This window comes from Triticum dicoccoides, chromosome 6A, assembly GCF_002162155.2.
Source record: "Triticum dicoccoides isolate Atlit2015 ecotype Zavitan chromosome 6A, WEW_v2.0, whole genome shotgun sequence".
Taxonomy (NCBI): Eukaryota; Viridiplantae; Streptophyta; class Magnoliopsida; order Poales; family Poaceae; genus Triticum; species Triticum dicoccoides.
In genome coordinates this window covers 253,398,291-253,423,062 of record NC_041390.1, presented here as the reverse complement: position 1 = coordinate 253,423,062, position 24,772 = coordinate 253,398,291, and the positions used below count along the sequence as shown (strand labels likewise).

Here is a 24,772-nt window from a genome sequence, read left to right as displayed (position 1 = left end):
AAAATAATTCTATAATTAGGGGGAAAATCTCCCCTTGCCCAACCGTCGTTGCGGTTTGTCCCGCAACCGACGCCTCCCTTCAATCTCCTGGAACCGACGCCTCCTCAAGGGATCCTCGTGTCTCTTCGAGACATATAAAAGGGGGCTTGTAACCATCGATCAAGGAATTCGATCATTCTGATTCAAAACAGTTGGGGCTGATTGTATCGTTCTATGGTAATTTTTGGCAAGTGCCACAACTCATTTTTTTCATATGGTTTCAAGCTGAAAGATCTCCGTATAGTTCTATGTCCGCTCCTAACTACTCCTGGTTTTCTTTCAAAAATGGAAACCAACATTCTGAACAAAAAAAATAAACAAAGAAGAGTAAACAGATTCTATGGGAGTCATTCACAAGGGAAACAGCACAATCGCATCTAACTCAAGTAAAAAAACAAATAATTCAAGAATCAAAAAACAAAACCTCAGTGAAAACAAAGAGGAAACAGCATAATGATGCGTATTGAAACCAGAAGAAACGCGAATCAACCTGTGGTTAAGTTGATTAGGTGGACAGTGATATCCCCAATCCTGGTACTCGCATTATTCTTGGATTTATTTCAGGATTTCCGGCGATGCGCTTTTAATGGGAGGAGACGTTCCCGTCGACGACGAGGCGCTTACGGTGAATTCGTAAATCTTAAGATGATATGCCGGCTCAGTCTCTCGGAGGTGCTCATAGGGGTAGGGTGTGCGTGTGTAAGTTCATAGGGGTGAGTGTATGCGCGTGTATATGAGCGCTTGTGTCTGTACTGATGCTCAAAAAAAAAGAAACCAAAAGAAACATTGTACATTGGTGCTCAGAATCTATGGATGTATTTTCGCAAAAAAAAGATTATATGAATGTATAGATGTCGGTAACAAGGATTTCCCGTCAGTACAAGGAATGTTTTATAATCACCGCACCAAAAAAAGGCTCGATTCACTCATCAACAGAAGGAATTTGGGAGCAAGCGTAACCCAAGATCGATCTGGACGGATTAGTGCTCTAAGCACCACCTGAATACATCTCAGGAGCGTTGTAAACTACTCCCTCCGTTCCTATATACTCCCTCCGTAAAGATACATCCCTTTTATTCATTTCTGGGACAAGAATTTCCAGACGGAGGGAGTATAAGTCTTTTTAGCAAAATGAATGAGTCTGCATTCTAAAACATGTCTACATACATCTGTATGTTATAGTAGGATGCAAGAACAGCAGCAGAGCCAATGAAACAGTGATCCCCACATAACAATGTGAAAACATCAAATGAAAGACAATACATCTCAGGAGCGTTGTAAACTACTCCCTCCGTTCCTATATACTCCCTCCGTAAAGATACATCCCTTTTATTCATTTCTGGGACAAGAATTTCCAGACGGAGGGAGTATAAGTCTTTTTAGCAAAATGAATGAGTCTGCATTCTAAAACATGTCTACATACATCTGTATGTTATAGTAGGATGCAAGAACAGCAGCAGAGCCAATGAAACAGTGATCCCCACATAACAATGTGAAAACATCAAATGAAAGACAACAAAGTATGAGGCTCAAGTGCCTGCTAGAAATTGATGTCAAATACATATTTCATCCACATAACTATAATAACACGTTAAGCTGCAAAACTGAACAGTTGCATTTCAGTATCCAAAGTATAGGTCACATTATGCACCAGCGATCACAAGCACAGCAGTACATGCCATACGCAAGCAGCAAAACCAGGATATAATATAGCAATATATAAAGTTCACAAGCAAGCAATAAAAAGTAAGATAACATGGATAGAGTGAGGATTATACTTCAAGCAGCAGAGCCAAGGAAACCAGATTGCAGATGCAGCTGAGGCAGGAGCAGGCAGCTCAACTCGGAGAAGTTTGGGGGGCACCACTGTTGGCAGGAGCGGCAGTTGCTGTGGTAGGGGCAGGTGCGGCGGCAGATTGATACTGGGAAGCAGCAGGTGCTGTAGCTTCAGTAGAATACGCTGTAGGCTGCCCATAGCTACCAGTAGCATAAGGATCACCGTATGACTGCTGCTGGCCATAGCCTGGCTGGCTAGCAGTGGGTGCACCAGGGTAAGGCGGCGGTGCACCATAGCCTTGCTGACTGTATCCATACTGCCCATAACCAGCCTGAGCAGGCGGTGGCTGTCCATAAGTAGGAGCAGATGAAGGCGGCTTCTGAGCCTGCGGAGGCTGCCCATAAGCACCCTGACCGTATGCGCCCTGTGGTGGTGGCTGCGTACCATAACCAGGCTGTGTATGTGGAGCAACGTATCCAGATGGAGGGGCAGAACCTTGCACTGGGTAGCTTGATGCAGCAGCACTAGTAGGTGGTTGGCTAGGATAACCCGGTTGGCCTCCAGAGGATGGAGTGGAAGCTTGCTGCCCTGGAGATGCTTGACCAGCACCACCTGGACCACCATAGCTAGGTGCAGTACCATCCTGAGTTGAGTTAGCAGCTGATCCATAGCTCTGCTGATCATATCCAGGCTGCTCCGAGTAAGACTGCTGCTGCCCCTGGGTCTGGTAACCAGAGTAGTCATAAGCTTGCTGCCCACCACTCTGCTGAGAGTAGGTAGAATCACCATACCCTTGTGAAGCATAACTAGCAGGAGGCTGGCTGTAATTGTAGTTGCTAGCATCAGCAGGTGCAGCAGTTCCAGTGGCAGATTGTTGCTGTTGGGGTTGCTGCTGTTGGTTATAGTAGTCATAACCAGCGGCAGAGGGGGCCTGCTGTGATTGCTGGTTTGAAGACTGATCCCACCCTGTCTGATAACCTCCAGATGCTGGAGGGTAGCTGCCATAAGGTTGCTGGCCATACTGTGGTGGCGCACCAGGATAAGGTCCAGGCTGCATGTAACCATAACCAGGCTGTTGTGTTGTTGGTGCACCAGGCGCACCCCAGTTTGCCTGAGGACGAGGAGGGCGGTAGCCCTGCTGAGAATAGCCACCTGACATTGGATTTCTGGCACGATTCTGCAAAAATATAGTTTGCACATCTGTATATGTATAGAACAAAAACATGCAATGTACCATGCAGAACGAGTGCAAACCAGACAAAACATATCCAAAAACAAAGCAACATAATATACAGAAATTCCAGAACCACCAAGAAAAATAGAGGGGTCAACTCACCGAGCAAGATTCTCAAGCAACATTGCTGATGCCCATCTAGCGTCTCCCATGTGCAAAACTATGGGAGATAATGAAGATTGGGCAGCTAGACAAACATATATATACATATTGAATAGCAATAAAAGATTGCCTTGCAGTTTATAGATGTTGTAAAATCAGTATTATGTGGAACATCTACTTGTATTGCTTAATGACACACCATACACAGCAGCAGTTCTTTTGACAAGTCTCCTCCAACAAAAAATTATATTATAGGTGAACAAATGAATGTCAAAGAAAGGATTCAAGCAAAGTTTTTAAGGAAGCTTGGTCATGTTAACCTGAAAAGTCAACACACAGAAAATATATACAAGCAAACAGAACACGATAGATTCATGCGAGGTATCCTGCATAATCTTTCCAAACTACACACACATATGAACTTTTTTGCCTAGTCAATAAACTGTAAGGTTCTTAATTGTTACATGTTGCTCCCAGATGGTGGTGTTAGCAACAGGAAAAAAGGACTAAACATTAAGCATCAAAAGTATTAAGGGAATAATGCAAGAATGATATCTAGACCCTGAGTGAGCAAAAATATCAATAGCCAAAATAACAGCTACAACAGTGCACGGCCCATCATGTAAGTGTGCACAATGATCACCTGTATAGGGTATTGCACAAGCTATCCCCAAAAGATGTAAAGAAATACCAAATGAAACTTTGACAGGACAAGCACCAGGTACATGAATATAAACTATTTACTTCCATTTTGATAGAGGGACCAGGCATGTTTCTGGATCTCTGTATTCTATTGTTCAAAAAGTCGATTGAATTTGTATTTGAATTCTAATGGTATACTCCAATGGTACACATGAACCCTTTATACCGAAACAGAGGGAGTAGTTCATAATTTTATCTTTCATCCATGAGCATCAAGTATATTAACATTAGGTAGTAACAAACCTGGCTCCAGGATTGATTGCAGCCCTCAGAACTAGTTACCAACACTAATTTGGCCTTATGTCAGTTAATGATCAGACAGTATATCCTGGGATATATGGATAGCACCACAAGCACCGGTATGATATGTAGTAAAGATGCTGTGATAGGATATCAACTTCCTAATGGACGTATGGATTTGCCAGTATTTAACTGTGAGTGTTTAAATATTTCTTATATTTTCAGCAGACTCCACAGAGCAGAGAAGCTAATAACAAAGAGACTGGGCAAATTACAAATACAATTTCAGATTCGGTGTGCGTCTCTGAACATCTCAGAAGCAAGCACACAATTGTACTCCCTCCGTTCCAAAATAGATGACTCAACTTTGTACTAACTTTAGTACAAAGTTGGGTCATCTACTTTGGAACAGAGGGAGTATAAAGCATACAATCGTGTCAAAGCTAAATTGCTGCTGCTCCACGACCATCTTTTTTTACTAGACAACCCATTGAGAAAAAGTTTTGACATGTACATTTGACAAGAATATAGGGCATATCATAACTAAAGAGAAGAATTCAAAGCAAACAATGGAAAAGATAGGTCAAGTAGGGAAATATAAATCAGGACAAAAACACAGTATGAAGTACAAAAAAATGTAATCAAACCCACATGATTTAAACACTGGTAAATAACAAATAGCTGCACCAATTAGGAAGTGGCATGAAAAGAGAAAGAAAGCTGACCTCACTAGTGACCTCACTCACAAGCTGCTTTGCTATTTCAATTTGCTCTGCAGTACCATCAATATACAGTGTTCTTTCAGTTGAAGTATCACCAGGAGGCAAATGCAACGGAATGACCTGCAAAAGGATTTGTGAGGACAAATGAAATATTACTATTATTATTACTAATGGAAATGATTACAAAATATACAATACTGATTAACAAGGAGATGCAGGTGTGAAAGGAGAATAATAGAACAGAAAGTTACTAAGACAAAAGGAGCATGAGTTCTACTTATAATTGAGCAAACTCAGAACTTGGATTCTAATTTACTTGCTAAATCATAAGAAAACTGGAAAAAAAAGGGCAACAACAGAACACATCATGCAGTGCTAAGTAACTTTCAGCTAGCAAATTTATGTTCAGACTTCGCAATAAGAATTTTCACAAACCTGTATACGAGCTTGAGATTTGGCCTGCATGGATTTTATAGTCTCACCACCCTTACCAATAACCAGACCCACCTGAAATAAGAAAAAATCATCAAGACATGGAAAGGAATAGGCAAGGTCTTTTACCACCAAAGAAACTGGTTCGTGAAACTGTGAAGCTTACAAGGCACCCTCATTGCTATATTGGGGTGTGGTATGATTTTCAATGTCTGACAAGCAATCCCAGTTCTAGAAAGCAGCCAGTTTACCTTATTGTTAGCAATTTGCATTTGGAATTGCTCAGCACCAGGTTGAGGTGCGTTGTACTTCCGATTAGAGATAGTGCCAGATGATCCAGCATCAGCCTGCAGAAGGTCACATGACACGTATGGTTGAATAAATGAATGCCCAACTAAATGTGAAGTCCTGACCATAAAAAAAGGTAGCACGGTACCTCTGCAAGAACATCAATTATCAACTGCTCAGCTCTGTTTATCTGGTCAGGAGTGCCCGAAAGATCGACCGATCTTGTCTGTGAGCCGGGTTGAACATCCATGTCCCTTGTTACTTGGATCTTTGCCCCTGACTGAGCTTGGAGATGCTTTATAGTTTCTCCAGCTTTTCCAATGATAACACCAACCTAAAAGTCAAAGAACATAAGCAAAAGAACTGCACATCATGCAACCTTCTATCAACTTCATGAATCCAAAAACCAAAAGAGTAAACTACCAAGTAGCATACCCTTCCATTTGGGATATCAATCTTTTTTGTTGTACTGCCACTCTGGTGTCCACCACCATATGAAGAATACTGATGTGAGTTTCCTTGAGAAGATAAGGATGGGATGGAAGAAGCATGGCCTGGAAACAAAAGAGCAACACATTATACTACTGATAGCTGCGGATCTGTTAAGTGAGAAGAATAACCTTCACATGAACAACATAAAACAGGACAATAAACAGATGTCAGTACATAAGTAACAAACTAATAACGTTCAGAGCTGCCTGAAAATATTACAGGAAATCACATCATCTATGTGCCACATGAGATAATCATATATTTGGCTCTGTGCCGATAGACAATCATGAAAGCAGTATATTGATGTTTTTGCATTTAACATGCAAAAAAGAGAAAAAATGAACCACAGAAACTATTGTCATTTAGCGGCCATGACTCTTACGAACATAATATCATTTGTTGCATCTAGCAGACAGGTGCTAGTTCCACAAGACCTTGATTAAAATATTACATGATATAGCAGAATCAAGCAATGGAAACTACTGATCTACACAAGATATATTTGTTAGAATTATTAACAAACACTACTAGCTATCCTTATAAACCCATAATAAATATCAGTTTTGCTAAAGCACATCTAGATGTGCCATAAGTATTGCACATCTAAGTCCTGTATCATTGATCTTACACAAAGATTCGTGTGGGTATTTTCTTTCCTCTTTTTCTTTTTCTTTTTATGCTTGATTAAGTTACTTAGATATGCCCTAGAGACACACAATTTGGAGATCTAAACTTCCTCATGAGGATAACGAAATCGCTACGAGTTCTGTTGTTGCCTAGATCGTAGCACGGCTAAGCTTTAGCCTAGGCGGGCTATTTACTTCAACTGCTTCCTGAACATGTCGCTAAATCGAACGGACCGCATAGCTGTACTCAGCAGCTAAGGAACAAACTAAATAAACAGCATAACAGCAGCCGCGACCACAAGCACACAAAAAACAGATCTCCCGATCCAATAAGTGTTTCACTAGATATAGCCAATATACTCACCACCACCGGCTGAGGACGAGAATCCGAGGCCGCCACCGCCGATACGGCCACCGCTCCCCAGGGAACCCCCTCCTCCCCCACCGGTGCCCACGTCGTCATCGCCATTGTCGACGCGGGGACGCTTCGCCTCAGCGGCGCTGAAGAGCCGAGCTGCGATCTCCTGCGCGCGCTGCTTCGCGAGCTGGATCTCGTCGGGAGGCGGCGGCACAGTGTTGTACGAAGATGGCACCGGGGCACCGGCAACCGGCGGCGAGGCGGGCGGCGGGCCGGAGGAGAATCCCGTCCGGCGCGGCGGCGGGGAGTCGTCGTACTTGCGCTTGGAGGAGTAGTGGTCGTCGGCCATGGCGGCGGGGGAACTAGGGTTAGGGTGGTGGCGGCGAGAAGCACGTTTTTGTGAGGAGCGGAGGGATAAGACGGCGCAAAACGGAGAACCCTAGAGCGCAGCGGGGATGCGTATTTATAGGCTACCTCGAGGATTTTACTAGTTCTCTGTCTGCTCAGTTTTTTCTCTAGTTCTTCCGATGTTATGATGATATTTTTTAACGGTATCGATAACTCCCGAACGTGCCATATTTTCTCTTCTCAAGCTGAACGCCGTCTACGCATCGACCTTCATGGAGTGAATCTTAGCGTACACAGGTGCCATGTAGGTCAGCTGCCGCCGTTCGGGATAACCCGAACCCCATCCCCACTTTGTCTCCACTCTCTTCTCAACACACAGATGGAGGGAAAAAAAACAGAGGAGGTGCGGCCGGCGCGATGGCTTGCCGACGGCGGCCGGGATGGGGACGTGCGGAGGCGGTGAGCGAAAAGCGGGCGGGAGAGGCTTGATGCAGCCAGGAAGCTCGGGCGTGGAGGCGCTAGGTTCTCTTCTCCGTCAGCGTCCAAATCAGCGACGGGATGACTCGCACCACCAAGCAGGAATGCCCGCCTGACGACCTCCAGTGGCCTTGAGCACGGGACACGGTGGTAGCCTCGAGCGAGGGGAGAAGCACCGGACACGGCAGCGGCCTCGAGCATGGGTCACGGCGGTGGCCTCGAACGCGGGGAGAAGCGCGGGACACGGTGGCGGCCTCGAGCGCGGGACATGGCGAGCCTTGAGCGCGGGTCATGGCGGTGCCCTCGAGCGCAGGCACGTCGACAGCTTAAGCCCGTTGATTTCTCCGCCGATTTTTTGTCCCCGTCGTGGTTCCCGTTGATGGGCGTCCCATATGCCCCTTCTCTGTTGCATTTCTTCCCGAGGGCGTCGGCAAGGTGCTTTCAAGAGGTGGGTCGCGAAGGGGAGGGGGTCGCGCTGTCGCGACGGACATCGTCATGGAGAGGTGGTGTACGACGCGACCACGCTACCATCGGATTGTGCCGGAGTCTCGTCCGGCCACCCCGTGGAGGAGCTGCTGGTGTTGCTTCGTCCATTCCCCCGCCTTCGACCACCGATGCCAGTCCCGCGGGTGAGTCCCTGTTCCCTCGGCTCGTGTTGTGATAATGGGAGGTGGGCATGCTGCGGTCCACAAGAGCATAACTATGTACCTAGCAATTTGAATCATTGATACTTAGTGTTTTTGCCATGGCAGATTCAGTTTTCTATGTGAAAGTGCAACTATCCCTGGGTGGTTTTGGTAATTACTAACAACATATAGCTCATTGAACTAATACCATTTCAAGATAACCATTTCAAAAAGTTTAATGATTTGCATGGCATAGATTAGGAATGTGGGCCCCTCAAAATGCTAAGGACACACATTGGCTCAAGCTCAAGACTCTACATTTTCATTTTAGTTATCCAAGATCACATTGAGTCCATAGGAAAAGGCAATACTATTAAAAGGGGATGCGGTGTTGCTTAATGACTTACTTGCTCAAAATGCTTAGTGATATGCTCCAAAAACCCTTAACCACTTTCTCATATCCACATATGTCCTAAACCAAAAGTCAAACTCGGCCCCACCGAAATGTTCTATTCGGTGCCACCGAGTTCACTTGACATAGCCACTGCCAAAAACCCTAGTCATTTCGGTCTCGCCGATAGAGATCTCAGTCTCACCAAGATGGGATTGCAAACTCTATGTTTCCCTTCGTAACGTTTCGGTCCAACCGAGATGAGCGATCGGTCCCATCGAGTTCGCAATGCAAACTCTCTGTTTCCCTTTCATAACGTTTCGGTCTCACCGAAATGAGTGATTCGGTCCCATCGAGTTTGCCTGACCAACTGTAAGTGCATCTAGTGCCACCCCTAGTTGGTTTTGGAGTATTGACGACAAACCTAGTTGAGGGACTAATGTGTTTGTGAGAATTGCAGGATAACACAGGTAGAAGTCCCTCATTGATTCAGTTTTCCTACCAGAGATGACCCCTAAAAATGTATGAAGACATTGAAGTCAAAGGTGGTATATGAAGATATTCACATTGAAGACTATGACAAGATAAGACACCACATGAAGCCTATGGAGCTCGAAGACTTAGATCTTTCGTAGTTCTCTTTCTTCTGTGTTGAGTCATAGGAACTACCGTACTGTTAAGTGGGGTCCAGGAGAACCAGTCAGAATGACTGAAGTGATGCTTAAACAAAACCTATGTCTTCGAGTGAAGACTTTGAGAGCGAATCTTGTCCAGAGTCGGGCAAGTCAGCTTTGCTTGAAGCCCAAGTAAAGTTGCCGTGTGAGTTTGAAATCTGACCGTTGGAACACGTGTCAGTTCCTTAGTGACCCAGGGTCATTTCTGAAAGTGCGTTATATCGACTAGAGGGGGGTGAATAGGCGATTTTTATGAAAGTCTTCAAAACGTGGGAGTTATGAAGACAAACAGCGAAGATTTTGCCTATTACTATGCAGCGGAAGTTAGATTACACTAGGCAAGCCATGGTCAAGTATTCAATAGAGTGAAAGCACAAAGACAAATAGCTGCAGTGTAATAAGGATCAGGTAGGAAGAAGTTATGAAGCCAAACAGATCATACATTCACGTTGTGAAGACAAAAGATAGATCAAGCATGCAATGGCTTCACAATGAGTAACAGTAAGAAAAAGGAAGTGAAGATGAAACCGGTGACTCGTTGAAGACAATGATGTGTTGGACCAGTTCCAGTTGTTGTGACAACTGTATGTCTGGTTGGAGCGGCTAGGTATTTAAATCTTAGGGCACACAGTCCCGGACACCCAGTCCTAAACACGCAGCTCAGGACACCAAGTCCTCACCGTATTCTCCTTGAGCTAAGGTCACATAGTCCTCGCCCAATCACTCTGGTAAGTCTTCAAGGTAGACTCCCAAACCTTCACAGACTTTGTTCACTGGCAATCCACAATGTCTCTTGGATGCTCTGAACGCGACGCCTAACCGTCTGGAGGATTCACAGTCCTCAAGTGTAATAAGTCTTCAGATCACACAGACAAGAAGACTTAAGTGATGCCCAATGTTCTCTGGCTCTGGGTGGTTAGGGCTTTTCTCCTTGCTAGGAATTTTCTCTCAAAGGCTTCGAGGTGGGTTGCTCTCAAACGACAAAAGCCGTCCACTGAAATCTGAGCAACCAACCATTTATGGTTGTAGGGGGTGGGCTATTTATAGCCACTTGGCAACCCGACCTGATTTGTCCGAAATGATCCTGGGTCATTAAGGAACTGACACGTGTCTCAACAGTCAGATTTCAAACTCTCATGGCAACTTTACTTGGGCTACAAGCAAAGCTGACTTGTCCGGCTCTGGACAAGATTCGCTCTCATTGTCTTCACTCGAAGACATAGGTTTTTGGTTTAGGCATCACTTCAGTCATTCTGACTGGTTCTCCTGGACCCCACTTAACCGTACGGTGGTTCCTATGACTCAACACAAAAGAAAAAGAACTACGAAAGATCTAAGTCTTCGAGCTCCATAGGCTTCATAACGTGTCTTCTTTTGTCATAGTCTTCAATGTGAATATCTTCATATACCACCTTTGGCTTCAATGTCTTCATACATTTTTAGGGGTCATCTCTGGTAGTAAAACCGAATCAATGAGGGACTTCTACATGTGTTATCCTGCAATTCTCACAAACACATTAGTCCCTCAACTAGGTTTGTCGTCAATACTCCAAAACCAACTAGGGGTGGCACTAGACGCACTTACAATCTCCCCCTTTTTGGTGATTGATGACAAACTAGTTGAAGTTTTCAACGGGGAATATAGTCTGTGAAATTGTAAAGGATAAGGAATTGTCTTCATAAGTTTCAAGGGCTCCCCCTGAAGATGTGCATATAAGTTAATTTGCTTTTGGAATGCAAATGCACATGGCAGGTTGTACTTGTGGAGATCCAATTCAGCTTATGATGACAATCCACTATGCATGTGAAAGTATATGAAGAGAATGACATGCATAATGAAAAATGGACGTCTGCAGAATGAGATAAGTGCGGAATTTATCGTCGCTCATGCGGAATTTATCTTCGCAAACATGGTGGCAAACAAGTAGCAGACGACCATCGAGTTTTAGTGTTACAACTCAAAGAACCAAATGAAGCAAAAACGAGAGTTGTAAGCACGAAGCAAAATATAGCAAAACATAAAGCACCCGCCCATATGGACCCGCTTGAAGACTATCAACCCATATGCTTCTCCCCCTTTTGTCAGCAAGGACCAAAAATGTTTGAAGACATAGAGTGTCTACTCGTTCCCAGGAGCAGCAGGGTCGTTGGAGGTGTTTGGCGGTGCAGAAGAGCTTGGAGGTGCTGAAGTAGGTGGCGGTGATGTAGCATCGTCTTCTTCATCAATGATTCTGGCAGTGACTGTGGCAGCAGATGAAGAAAACTCAGAGTCTTCAAGTGATGGTGTGTTGCGCATCACAGCCCTTCTAGGAGATGTGGTGTCAAATTTGAATCGCTCAGTGAAGCCATCCTCTTCAAGTTCAGCTTCAGTACACATCATTGATAACCCTTTCCATGTACGACGACAGGTTTCATGAGTGACGAAAGCATTTTTGGTGGCAAGATTTCGAAGACGATTAACATCCACCAAGAGGCTTTTCATCCGACGCTTTAGCCAGTCATGATGCCTATCTTGTTTTTGATGAAGGGCCACAAGAAGCTCTCGGTCATTGAGAACACGAGCGCGCTTCTTGGGTCTTGAAGCAGTTGCACTATCAGTGGCTTCAGTTGAAGTAGGGTGTGGCGCACGTGTAGTGCCAGCCAAAGGATACACCCTGGAGATGGCTTCAACACTTTCATCGTTCTGAGTGAAGCTCTGGTGTTCTGCATTCTGAAGACTCAAAGGTTGCTTGGCAGGCTCAGGATATATAGCCTCGGCAGAGGCATCCACATCTGGCAAGAAGATCCGATGGTTGCGGGCTGCGGGCTGATATGAGATCGCAAAGTGAAGCTTGATCAGTCTCATTACCCAAGGAGCATAGAACTTTAAACCAAACAGATCTGAGCTTGATGCAGCGAGTTGGCGTATGAAGAAATCCTGTGCGTTGAAGCATTTGCCATGAAGGATACGGAATATCAGAGTCTTCATTGCACCCGCAATCTTGGCATTTGGAGAGTGCCCTTTAATAGGCCAGAGAGTCCGCCGGATAATGTGATAGATTGTTCTAGGCAGGTACTCAAAGTCTTCAACGAAGAACTCTGTTAGATAAGGAGCATCGAGAGGCAGTGGCTTCATCATGGAGAGCATCTGACTCATATTTGGTTCAGGCCTCGGGAATATACTCTCAAGAGTTTCAGTGTGTAGTGGACAACCTTCCTCGAAGAGTTCGCCAGGAGTGGGCAGGCCGGTGAGCTCAATGATATCGAATGCATTGGCTTCGTGATGGACATTGCCGGTCATCCACTCCAGGGCCCAAGTCTTCGGATCTCTGTTGTATCCCTTGATGTGTAGGGTGGCATAGAATTGCAACAGAAACTCTTCATTCCAGTGCTCTTCATCAGTTATAAACTGCAGCAGACCCACTTGCTTGAAGCAATCCAGTGCTTCCTCTAAACAGGGCAGACCAGCAATAGCTTCAACATCAAGGCGCTTGTGCGGGAAGATGCGACCTTGGTTGTATAGGATGCATGAATAGTAGCTGCGCTGAGGATAGCTCCAGAACCTATCTGATGAAATCCTTTCCCTTGAATAGGGGTTCTTGGAGCTGTTGAAGAATGTATTGTCTACCTTGAAGCTATTGATGTCGAAGGAGCCAGGTGCTGACGCAGGACCTGGGAACCTTGGCAGCCTTGGGACTGGCTTCTGGACATGAGGCATGTGCTCAACATGGTAATCAAATTGAGGACCAGCAGCAGACTCAGGAACAGAAGTGTCTGGATCAGTAGCTTCGCTGTCTGCTGAAGCTTTTGGTGGGGAGGGCTCCACATTGGCTTCAATGTTGGTTGTGGCAGCCTCAATATTTTCAGCCTCCGCTTGACTAGCTAGAGGGTCAGTCACAAGCACGTTCTCCTGGAGAACTGCTTCTTGGTAGAGCATTGGAGTGGGCTCTTGTGGTGCTTCTTCTTTGGCTGATGCAACCGGAATGTCTTCAGCATAGACTTGAGGCCTTGGACCTTTGTGAAGCATGCGGAATGCAGACGACGCCTGTGGTGTTGGAGTGGGCTGGGCCTCATTGTCTTCTTCCTCTTGAGGGCGATCCGCCCATGACGCATCTTGTGCAATTGGCGTCAAAGGACGACCAATAATGATGAGTTCGCTTTGTTCATACCGAGGAAGGGCTGCACCATCTTGTACATTGTCCTGATGACCAATGTCTTCAACAGCAATGGGGTCGGCTGCTGGTATGTCTTCAGCTTCAGGAGCCTCTGTGGAAGCAGGCTCATGAACTGTCAGTTGTCGTTCTGCGTTGGGGTGAACCATAGAAATAGGTTCAACTATCAAGGGCTCTGTGGGAGCAGCCCAAGATTTCTTGATCTTTCGCTTCTTCTTGCTGGGGGCAGTAGGAGAGGCTTCAGAGCTTTTCCTCTTCCTGGCTTCAGCCTCAGCAGTTCTTGTCTTCTTGAGCTCTGAAGCTGTTGACCGGCTCTTTGGCTTCGAGCCAGTCGTTGCAGTTGGGAAGACAATTGGAACTGCTTCTTGCCTTGATGCCTCTGGTTCAGCCATAGCAGGCTTCTTCTTCTTCTTCGTGGCCATCTTGGGGTCGATGCCAGGACGCCCAAGTGCCTTGCGCTTCTCGGCCTCATTGTAGGCTTGCACACATCGTTCTGCCAGAGACTTCATCCGCTCACGTGAACCTTGAGCTTCTGCACGCTTCTTCAGAAAATTTTCCTTTAGCTCATGCAACATGGTCTTGAAGCTCTTCACTTCTTGCACGCTGAGCTTGGCCATATTCTTCTTGAACTGAGCCTTTTCATGATCAATTTTCTGCTTCAGTTCAACAATGCGCTGGGCAATGGCAAGTTCTGAAGCAATTGCGCCTTGGAAGGCGACGCTGAGGCCAACAGGCAGCTGCAGATCTTCGAAGCTTATGTTCGGTGTGGCAAACCATTCGTCGATGAAGTTGTGAATGATGGCGACATCAAAGAGAGGCAAATTGTTGAAGATCTCAGCTTCTTCTTTGCTCTTGATGAGCTGCCCTAGAGCGTCATCTCCAAGATCTTCATCACTTGACAGATCAATGGCTTCGCTACGCAGAATGGCAGCAGCTCTGAGCTCTTTGCTGGTGTGTGGCTGAGGCACCTTAGCCTTCTGGGGCTTGGAGACGCGGGATACGTCTTCAGACTAGACACTGTCTTCAGGAGGTGCAGTTGCCAATGGCTTCGCCCTTGAGATTTTTGATGAAGGAGCCGGCTTTGAAACTTTTGGCTTCTTCGACTGCTTTGGCTTCGGTACAGCAGGAGCTTCATTAGACTCAGAGTCAGCTGGAGGGTCATTCACGGCAGTCCCTTGGACTAAGATGCGGGTGATGAGGCCCTCAAGGTTTGCATACGGACCGATGATATTGGGTTCTGCGTTGCGTGTGCCATCTGCCCTTGGAGCTGAGGGACCAGGGTTGAAGTCTAACCCAAATTTCTTCTTGTTCTGCTTCGCTGATTGTTGGGGAAACTGGAAGTTGCGCTTGAACAGATTGTCGTCACGACACCAGAGGAGTGACGACGGATGCGCATCATCAGGCTATGGTCCTCGGACCATGCATGGGTAGAAGCCTTGAGCAATGGCTTCATCTCTGGTCCTGGGTATGAGATTCTTGTAAAGGATGTCCCCCCATGGTCTCTTGATGGCACTTTTCTCAGCATACTCCTGGGTGACGAAGCGGTATTTGAACCATTGTTCTGCCCAATAGCGTCGAATCCATTGGATTCGGGTCTTGCGCTGCCCACAATTCTCTTTTGGATCTATTTTATACATTTCTGCCAGGTCTTCAGGCAGATCTTTGGAAGTTCCTTCACGTTGCTGTCTGCCCCCTTTCCTTGCTGCTGCTTCTGAAGCCATAAACTTTAACTTGAAAGGCTTCAAAACTTTCAAAGGCTTCAAAGGCTTTCTTTTGCTGGACCAATAGGAACTGGATTCAGGAGAATTTATGTGTTGCTGTAGGAATTCTGCAAATGAATGCAGACTATGAGAACCGAAGGATTCTCCCACGGACATGTACCTGTGACAGCATTAAGGTGCGAGGGAAGGGGAAGAGGTCATATGCATTCTCATAAGGTTTTGAAGATTAATCAGTTTAGAAGACATTGACCTCATCATGCGAAGACATTCACTCATAGATAAGAAGTTGGTTCCAGATTTGTACGAACCCACAGATCAGTACAAGTGAGGAATCTAACTACTTCATGAAGCACAAGTGAATATACTAGGCATGTTATGAGATGCAGATAGAGAGATCTAACTTGTGTGAAGAGAAACTTCTTATGGTAGAAAGTGACAGAACCATGAGATCAAAAGGGGCTGTAAAAAGAAGTTTTATTTACCACACATGGAACTGCTAGACGGAGTGGGAGATGATGCCGAGCAGTTCAATCCTCCGTGCCCTAACTTGGCGATGGAAGACACCTACGACGACGGCGGAGAGGACGATGTCCGCGATCGGCGTGAAGACGGCATCGGAGAAGTTGCGGCAGCGAAGCGCTTCGTTGCCGGCGTCGTCGAGTGCTAGCGGTGGCGCTAGGGTTCGTGCGAGGGTGGAAGAAGGAGATAATGACCGCGGTAAGTGTGAATTTACAGGCTCAGGGGCGACACTGTGCTATTACACAGGTGCCCCTGGCGATTCGCATCTGAGGAACGCGTGGCCAGTTTGCGGAAGTTTTGGGTTTGTTCCACGTCCCATGCACGCCTGGATTGTCGGGCGGTCGTTCCTGCTTCTCCGGATTTTATGCGGAGGAATGGGCATTGAAAACGGACTTTATGGTTGTCTCTATATCTTCAGCTGACAAGGACGCAGTGAAGACATTCGACAGTTTTAATAGAATGCATATGATTTGGAGAGATAGAGTTTGAGATAGAAAGCATAGAGAAGTTGGGGTCCGATCACATTCACTTAGTTCAGAAAAGATTCAACCAAGAAGACATAGCTATAAGTGAATGCTGTAGAGGACAGAACACTAGCATATATATATATATATATATGTAGTCAACATAGTGAAGATAATCATGAAAATATGTTGAGTTCGAAGCCAAATCAAATATGAAGACATTGCAAGGTAACGCCATGAGTGAAACACTTCAAAACAGAACATTTGGTGGTGGCGTTACCCATCGTATAGGAAGTATTAGACCCAGACACGGCGCACAATTATCGTGGCGCTCTGAAGTCAAATTCCACATTAATGTATTCACACTTAGAATGTATGTCTTCATTGACTTGAAGATATACTTCACTTCGTGTGTTGCACATCTAAGTCATCAATATGCATAAGGGTTAGGATGTGTGCCTGATCACAGGACATTTGAGGATTCCAGGATATTTAGCTCACACCGTAACTTGCAAAACCTCTTCTCATCCAAGGGCTTGGTGAAGATATCTGCCAATTGCTCTTCAGTGTTGACGTGTATGATATCAATGTCTTCCTTCACAACATGATCTCTGAGAAAGTGATGACGAATTTCAATGTGCTTTGTCTTCGAGTGCTGAACTGGGTTGTTTGCAATCTTGATGGCGCTTTCGTTGTCGCAGTAAAGTGGCACTTGCTTCAGATGAATACCATAGTCCTTGAGTGTTTGCTTCATCCATAGAAGCTGAGCGCAGCAAGATCCAGCAGCAATGTATTCAGATTCAGCAGTGGAGAGAGATACACAGTTCTGCTTCTTTGAAGACCAACATACAAGTGATCATCCCAGAAAGTGACATGTGCCTGATGTAGACTTGCGATCAACTTTGTCACCAGCATAATCAGCATCCGAAAATCCAACCAAATCAAACTCTGAACCCTTTGGATACCATAATCCTAGAGTTGGGGTGTGAGCCAAATATCGAAGAATTCGCTTCACAGCTAAGTGATGCGACTCCTTTGGTGCCGCTTGAAATCGAGCACACATGCAAACACTAAGCATAATATCTGGCCTAGATGCACATAAATAAAGCAAAGAACCAATCATGGAGCGGTATACCTTTTGACCGAACTCTTTACCATTGTCGTCAGGACCTAGATGATGTTTGGCTGGCATTGGTGTTGTGAAGCCTTTGCAGTCTTGCATACCGAACTTCTTCAGGCAATCTTTGAGATACTTCTCTTGAGATATGAAGATGCCATTGCGTTGTTGTCGTATTTGAAGACCAAGGAAGAACTTCAGCTCCCCCATCATGGACATCTGATATTGCTCTTGCATCATATATCCAAACTCTTCACTGTACTTCTGATTGGTGCAGCCGAAGATAATGTCATCCACATATATTTGGCACACAAACAGTTCACCATCATATGTTTTCGTGAAAAGAGTGGGATCCAGGGAACCAGGTATGAAGCCTTTGCTCTTCAGGAAGTATTTGAGTGTGTCATACCAGGCCTGAGGGGCTTGTTTGAGGCCATACAGTGCCTTGTTGAGCTTGTATACCATGTCAGGATGTTTTGGATTTTCAAAGCCAGGCGGTTCTGCAACATACACTTCTTCAATCTTGCCATTGAGAAAGGCACTTTTCACATCCATTTGATATAGAAGAATGTTATGATGATTTGCATAGGCCAGCAGAATGTGTATGGCTTCAAGCCTAGCCACGGGAGCAAATGTTTCATCGAAGTCAATGCCTTCCACTTGAGTATATCCTTGAGCAACGAGACGAGCTTTGTTTCTGACAACTTGACCATGCTCATCTTGTTTGTTGCGGTATATCCATTTGGTGCCTATTATGTTGTGCTTCCGTGGATCAGGACGCTTAACCAGTTCCCATACATTATTCAGCTCAAACTGTTGAAGCTCTTCTTGCATAGCTTGAATCCATTCAGGTTCCATGAAGGCTTCTTCAACTTTCTTGGGTTCTGATATTGAGACGAATGCGAAGTGCCCACAGAAATTTGCTAGCTGTGTTGCTCTTGAACAAGTGAGTGGACCAGGTGCATTGATGCTGTCAATAATTCTGTCAATCTGCACTTCATTGGCAACACGAGGATGTACATGGCAAAGACTTTGCTCTTGCTGATCTGTGTTGTTGTTGGGAGGAATGTCTTCTGGCTGAGCATTGTCTTCATGTTGATCAGGTGCTGAGATGATAAGTTCTTCTTCAGGATGAGCTTCAGAAGGTATAATCTCTCCAGTTCCCATTAGCTTGATTGATTCACTAGCTGGAATCTCATCTAGCACATTTGGCAGTTGCTCTCTTTGTGAACCATTTGTCTCATCGAACCGCACATCCATTGTTTCAACCACTTTGTAATGAAAGAGATTGAAGACTCTGTAGGAGTGCGAATCCTTTCCATATCCAAGCATAAAGCCCTCATGTGCTTTTGGTGCAAACTTTGAGGTGTGGTGTGGGTCCTTGATCCAGCACCTTGCGCCAAATACTCTGAAGTAACTGACATTTGGCTTCTTGCCAGTTAGGAGTTCATAAGATGTCTTGTTCAGAAGCTTGTGAAGATAAACACGATTGATTGTATGGCATGCAGTGTCAATGGCTTCAATCCAGAATTTTCTTGGAGTCTTGTATTCATCTAGCATTGTTCTGGCCATCTCAATGAGTGTTTTGTTCTTGCGTTCGACGATGCCATTCTGCTGTGGCGTGTACGGAGCTGAGAATTCATGTGTGATGCCCAAGGTATCAAGATATGTATCAAGGCCAGTGTTCTTGAATTCAGTGCCATTGTCACTTCTGATGTGTTTTATCTTGGCGCCAAAATTGTTCATAGCACGATTGGCGAAGCGTCTGAAGACATCGTGCACTTCAGTCTTGTAAAAGATTATGTGCACCCAAGTATATCTAGAGTAATCATCAACAATGACGAAGCCATAGAGGCAAGCAGTAGTAGTAAAAGTTGAGTAGTGAGTGGGGCCTAAAAGATCCATGTGGAGCAGTTCGAAGGGTTGAGTAGTAGTCATGATTGTCTTCGAAGGATGTTTTGCCCTTGTCATCTTCCCTGCTTCACAGGCACCGCATAAGTGATCTTTCTTGAACTTGACGCCCTCGATGCCTATGACATGCTTCTTCTTCGCAAGGGTGTGGAGGTTCCTCATGCCAGCATGCCCAAGCCTCCGATGCCAAAGCCAGCATTCTGAAGCTTTTGCAAGAAGACATACTGCAAGTTGTGGCCCTGCTGAGAAATCTACCACGTACAGATCATCTTTTCGATACCCTTCAAACACTAGAGACTTGTCAGATTCCATTAGTACTAGGTAACGATATTTTCCAAACATTACGATCATGTTCAAATCACAAAGCATTGAGACAGACATTAAGTTGAAGCCAAGGGATTCAACAAGCATGACTTTATCCATGTGTTGATCCTTTGAGATTGCAACTCTACCTAGACCCAATACCTTACTTTTACCAGTGTCAGCAAATGTGATGTGGCTCTTGTCGGGTGGACGTAAGGTTGAGTCCATAAGAAGGCTTCTTTTGCCAGTCATGTGATTTGTACACTCACTGTCAATAATCCATTCTGAAGACTTTGAAGACGCTAGTGTCGTACCCTACAGTGCAGTTAGGGGGATAGGCTTCACGAAGAGAATTGTGAAGCAAAAACATTTGACGAACCAGTGGGTTATGAAAACTTAGATCCAGATTAGGACTAATAGGGAGAGTAGCATGCAATTCAGGAATGAAGTACATAATGATGCCATTCGGGCATTTTATCTTGCGCCCTACAAGATTTTTAAGGTCCCCAGCAATAGCGTCAGAAGATTTTGTTTTCCTGTTGGAGACCTTTCCCTGCAAAAGAGAGTTAAGCTTTCTTAACCACCCACATCTTCAAGGGTGGCTTAGAAGCAATAAGTCTAAATGCAGCATCTGAGAATTTTGGCTTTGAAGCCTTAGCAAACAGTCTTGCAGGTGGACAATAATACTCATAGGAATAAGCAGAATAATTTTTGGTCATATGAACATGATGCTTCAATGAACCGCTCTCATATTCATATGCCTGAGTATGGTTTCCCTGCAAAACATTTGCGTTAGTGTGACTCAGGTGAGCCCTCTGTTTGTATGAAGCCTTCGGACCGTATGAGGCCTTTGGTCTGAGGTTTGTCTTCTTCAAGTGAGGTGTCATGAGGACATTCACAGGAAGATTTTCCAGACACTTTTTCGGAACCAAGATCTTCTTCATAGGCGGTCCATTCCTGCAGTTAGTACCAATGTACCTGGCAAACACTTCACCATTCTGATTCTCAAACAGTTTATAGTTTGCATCAAAGGATTCATCAATAATAATGGGGTTAGCACATGTGAAGCCAGATAAATTGGATGGATCTGCTGAAGGTTCCTTTGCAGCAACCCATGTGGTTTTGGGGTACTGCTCAGGTTTCCAGTAAGAGCCATCTGCATTTATTTTCCTTACGAACCCAACACCCTCTTTCCTAGGGTTTCGGTTCAGAATCTGCTTCTTGAGGACATCACATAATGTCTGATGTCCTTTAAGACTTTTGTACATCCCTGTTTCAAGCAATGTCTTCAACCTAGCATTCTCATCAGCAATAGCAGTGGTATCCTCAGCAGAGGGGTTAATTACCACATCAACAGTTGAAGATATTGCAACAGCAGTAGCAGTGAAACATTCAGCAACAGAAGTAGCATTATCACGCTCAATGCATTTAAGACATGGTGGTTCAAATCCTTCCTGAGCGGAACTGATCTATTCGGCGCGAAGTGATTCGTTTTCCTTTTGAAGATCTTCATGAGCCGCTCTCAATTTCTCAAGTTCTTGCTTCCTTTGAAGATAATCATAGGAAAGCTTTTCATGAGTTGTTGAGAGAGTATCAAGACGATCTTCAAGTTCCTGATACTTAGCGTGAAGATTTTTTATGTCTTCAATTAAGGATTCAAATCAAGTCATTTCAGCACCCAACAGATCATCGCTTCTGTCTAACAGTTTTTGAATATGTTCCATAGCTTTCTGTTGTTCAGTTGCAATTTTAGCAAGTGTTTTGTAGCTGGGTTTTGAATCACAGTCAGAGTCATCGTCACTAGATGTTTGATAGCGAGTAGTGCATGTGTTTACCTTGGCTTTGGAGTATTGACGACAAACCTAGTTGAGGGACTAATGTGTTTGTGAGAATTGCAGGATAACACAGGTAGAAGTCCCTCATTGATTCGGTTTTACTACCAGAGATGACCCCTAAAAATGTATGAAGACATTGAAGCCAAAGGTGGTATATGAAGATATTCACATTGAAGACTATGACAAAAGAAGACACGTTATGAAGCCTATGGAGCTCGAAGACTTAGATCTTTCGTAGTTCTTTTTCTTTTGTGTTGAGTCATAGGAACCACCGTACTGTTAAGTGGGGTCCAGGAAAACCAGTCAGATTGACTGAAGTGATGCCTAAACCAAAAACCTATGTCTTCGAGTGAAGACAATGAGAGCGAATCTTGTCCAGAGCCGGACAAGTCAGCTTTGCTTGTAGCCCAAGTAACGTTGCCATGAGAGTTTGAAATCTGACCGTTGAGACACGTGTCAGTTCCTTAGTGACCCGGGGTCATTTCGGACAAATCAGGTCGGGTTGCCAAGTGGCTATAAATAGCCCACCCCCTACAACCATAAATGGTTGGCTGCTCAGATTTCAGTGCATGGCTTTTGTCGTTTGAGAGCAACCCACCTCGAAGCCTTTGAGAGAAAATTCCTAGCGAGGAGAAAAGCCCTAACCACCCAGAGCCAGAGAACATTGGGCATCACTTAAGTCTTCTTGTCTGTGTTATCTGAAGACTTATTACACTTGAGGACTGTGAATCCTCCAGACGGTTAGGCGTCGCGTTCAGAGCATCCAAGAGACATTGTGGATTGCTAGTGAACGAAGTCTGTGAAGGTTTGGGAGTCTACCTTGAAGACTTACAAGAGTGATTGGGCGAGGACTATGTGACCTTAGCTCAAGGAGAATACGGTGAGGACTTGGTGTCCTGAGCTGCGTGTTCAGGACTGGGTGTCCGGGACTGTGTGTCCTAAGGTTTAAATACCTAGCCGCTCCAACCAGACATACAGTTGTCACAGCAACTGGAACTGGTCCAACACATCATTGTCTTCAACGAGTCACCGGTTTCATCTTCACTTCCTTTTTCTTACTGTTACTCATTGTGAAGCCATTGCATGCTTGATCTATCTTTTGTCTTCACTGTTGGAAATATGCCCTAGAGGCAATAATAAATTGATTATTATTATATTTCCTTGTTCATGATAATCGTTTATTATCCATGCTAGAATTGTATTGATAGGAAACTCAGATACATGTGTGGATACATAGACAACACCATGTCCCTAGTAAGCCTCTAGTTGACTAGCTCGTTGATCAATAGATGGTTACGGTTTCCTGACCATGGACATTGGATGTCGTTGATAACGGGATCACATCATTAGGAGAATGATGTGATGGACAAAGACCCAATCCTAAGCATAGCACAAGATCGTGTAGTTCGTATGCTAAAGCTTTTCTAATGTCAAGTATCGTTTCCTTAGACCATGAGATTGTGCAACTCCCGGATACCGTAGGAGTGCTTTGGGTGTGCCAAACGTCACAATGTAACTGGGTGGCTATAAAGGTACACTACGGGTATCTCCGAAAGTGTCTGTTGGGTTGGCACGAATCGAGACTGGGATTTGTCACTCCGTGTAAACGGAGAGGTATCTCTGGGCCCACTCGGTAGGACATCATCATAATGTGCACAATGTGATCAAGGAGTTAATCATGGGATGATGTGTTACGAAACGAGTAAAGAGACTTGCCGGTAACGAGATTGAACAAGGTATCGGGATACCGACGATCGAATCTCGGGCAAGTATCGTACCGCTAGACAAAGGGAATTGTATACGGGATTGATTAAGTCCTTGACATCGTGGTTCATCCGATGAGATCATCGTGGAACATGTGGGAGCCAACATGGGTATCCAGATCCCGCTGTTGGTTATTGACCGGAGAGTCATCTCGGTCATGTCTGCATGTCTCCCGAACCCGTAGGGTCTACACACTTAAGATTCAGTGACACTAGGGTTATAGAGACATTAGTATGCGGTAACCCGAATGTTGTTCGGAGTCCCGGATGAGATCCCGGACGTCACGAGGAGTTCCGGAATGGTCTGGAGGTAAAGAATTATATATAGGAAGTGCTATTTCGGCCATCGGGACAAGTTTCGGGGTCACCGGTATTGTACCGAGACCACCGAAGGGTCCCGGGGGTCCACCGGGTGGGGCCACCTGCCCCGGGGGGCCACATGGGCTGTAGGGGGTGCGCCTTGGCCTATATGGGCCAAGGGCACCAGCCCCAAGAGGCCCATGCGCCAAGAGAAGGGGAAAAGGAAGAGTCCTAAAAGGGGAAGGCACCTCCGAGGTGCCTTGGGGAGGAGGGACTCCTCCCTGGCCGCACCCTTCCTTGGAGGAAGGGCCAAGGCTGCGCCCCCTCTCCCTTGGCCCTATATATAGTGGGGGGAAGGGAGGGCAACCATACCCAAGCCCTGGCGCCTCCCTCCCCCTCCCATGACACATCTCCCTCCTCCCATAGTGCTCGGCGAAGCCCTGTTGGAATCCCGCTACTTCCACCACCACGCCGTCGTGCTGTTGGATCTCCATCAACCTCTCCTCCCCCCTTGCTGGATCAAGAAGGAGGAGACGTTGCTGCTCCGTACGTGTGTTGAACACGGAGGTGCCGTCCGTTCGGCGCTAGGATCATCGGTGATTTGGATCACGACGAGTACGACTCCATCAACCCCGTTCTCTTGAACGCTTCCGCGCGCGATCTACAAGGGTATGTAGATCCACTCCTCCCTCGTTGCTAGATGACTCCATAGATTGATCTTGGTCACACGTAGGAAAATTTTGAATTATTGCTACGTTCCCCAACATTCACAACGTGAATGTATGATCTGTTTGGCTTCATAACTTCTTCCTACCTGATCCTTATTACACTGCAGCTGTTTGTCTTTGTGCTTTCACTCTATTGAATACTTGACCATGGCTTGCCTAGTGTAATCTAACTTCTGCTGCATAGTAATAGGCAAAATCTTCGCTGTTTGTCTTCATAACTCCCACGTTTTGAAGACTTTCATAAAAATCGCCTATTCACCCCCCCTCTAGTCGATCTAACGCACTTTCAATTGGTATCAGAGCAAGGTGCTCCCTTGTTCTGTGTGATTCGGTTTAACCACCTGGAGTTTTAGCTATGTCGACTGGAGGGATAATCAAAGTCTCCGCTGCGTGCCCCGTCTTCGATGGAACTGAATATCCCTACTGGAAGAA

At 45.4% G+C, this 24,772-nt stretch overlaps 1 protein-coding gene across 1 annotated transcript; it reads right to left on the bottom strand.

Moving 5' to 3' along the window:
• Positions 1 to 1,577: 1,577 nt before the first annotated feature.
• Positions 1,578 to 7,458, bottom strand: LOC119316741 (far upstream element-binding protein 2-like). The gene is made up of 7 exons (XM_037591122.1): positions 7,019 to 7,458; positions 5,972 to 6,090; positions 5,685 to 5,870; positions 5,500 to 5,595; positions 5,252 to 5,323; positions 4,820 to 4,936; positions 1,578 to 2,993 (listed from the first exon to the last, which is right to left on the bottom strand). The coding sequence occupies exons 1-7, from the start codon at positions 7,359 to 7,361 to the stop codon at positions 1,878 to 1,880; spliced, it is 2,049 nt and encodes a 682-aa protein (XP_037447019.1). The 5' UTR covers positions 7,362 to 7,458; the 3' UTR covers positions 1,578 to 1,877.
• Between the last annotated feature and the right edge of the window lie 17,314 nt (positions 7,459 to 24,772).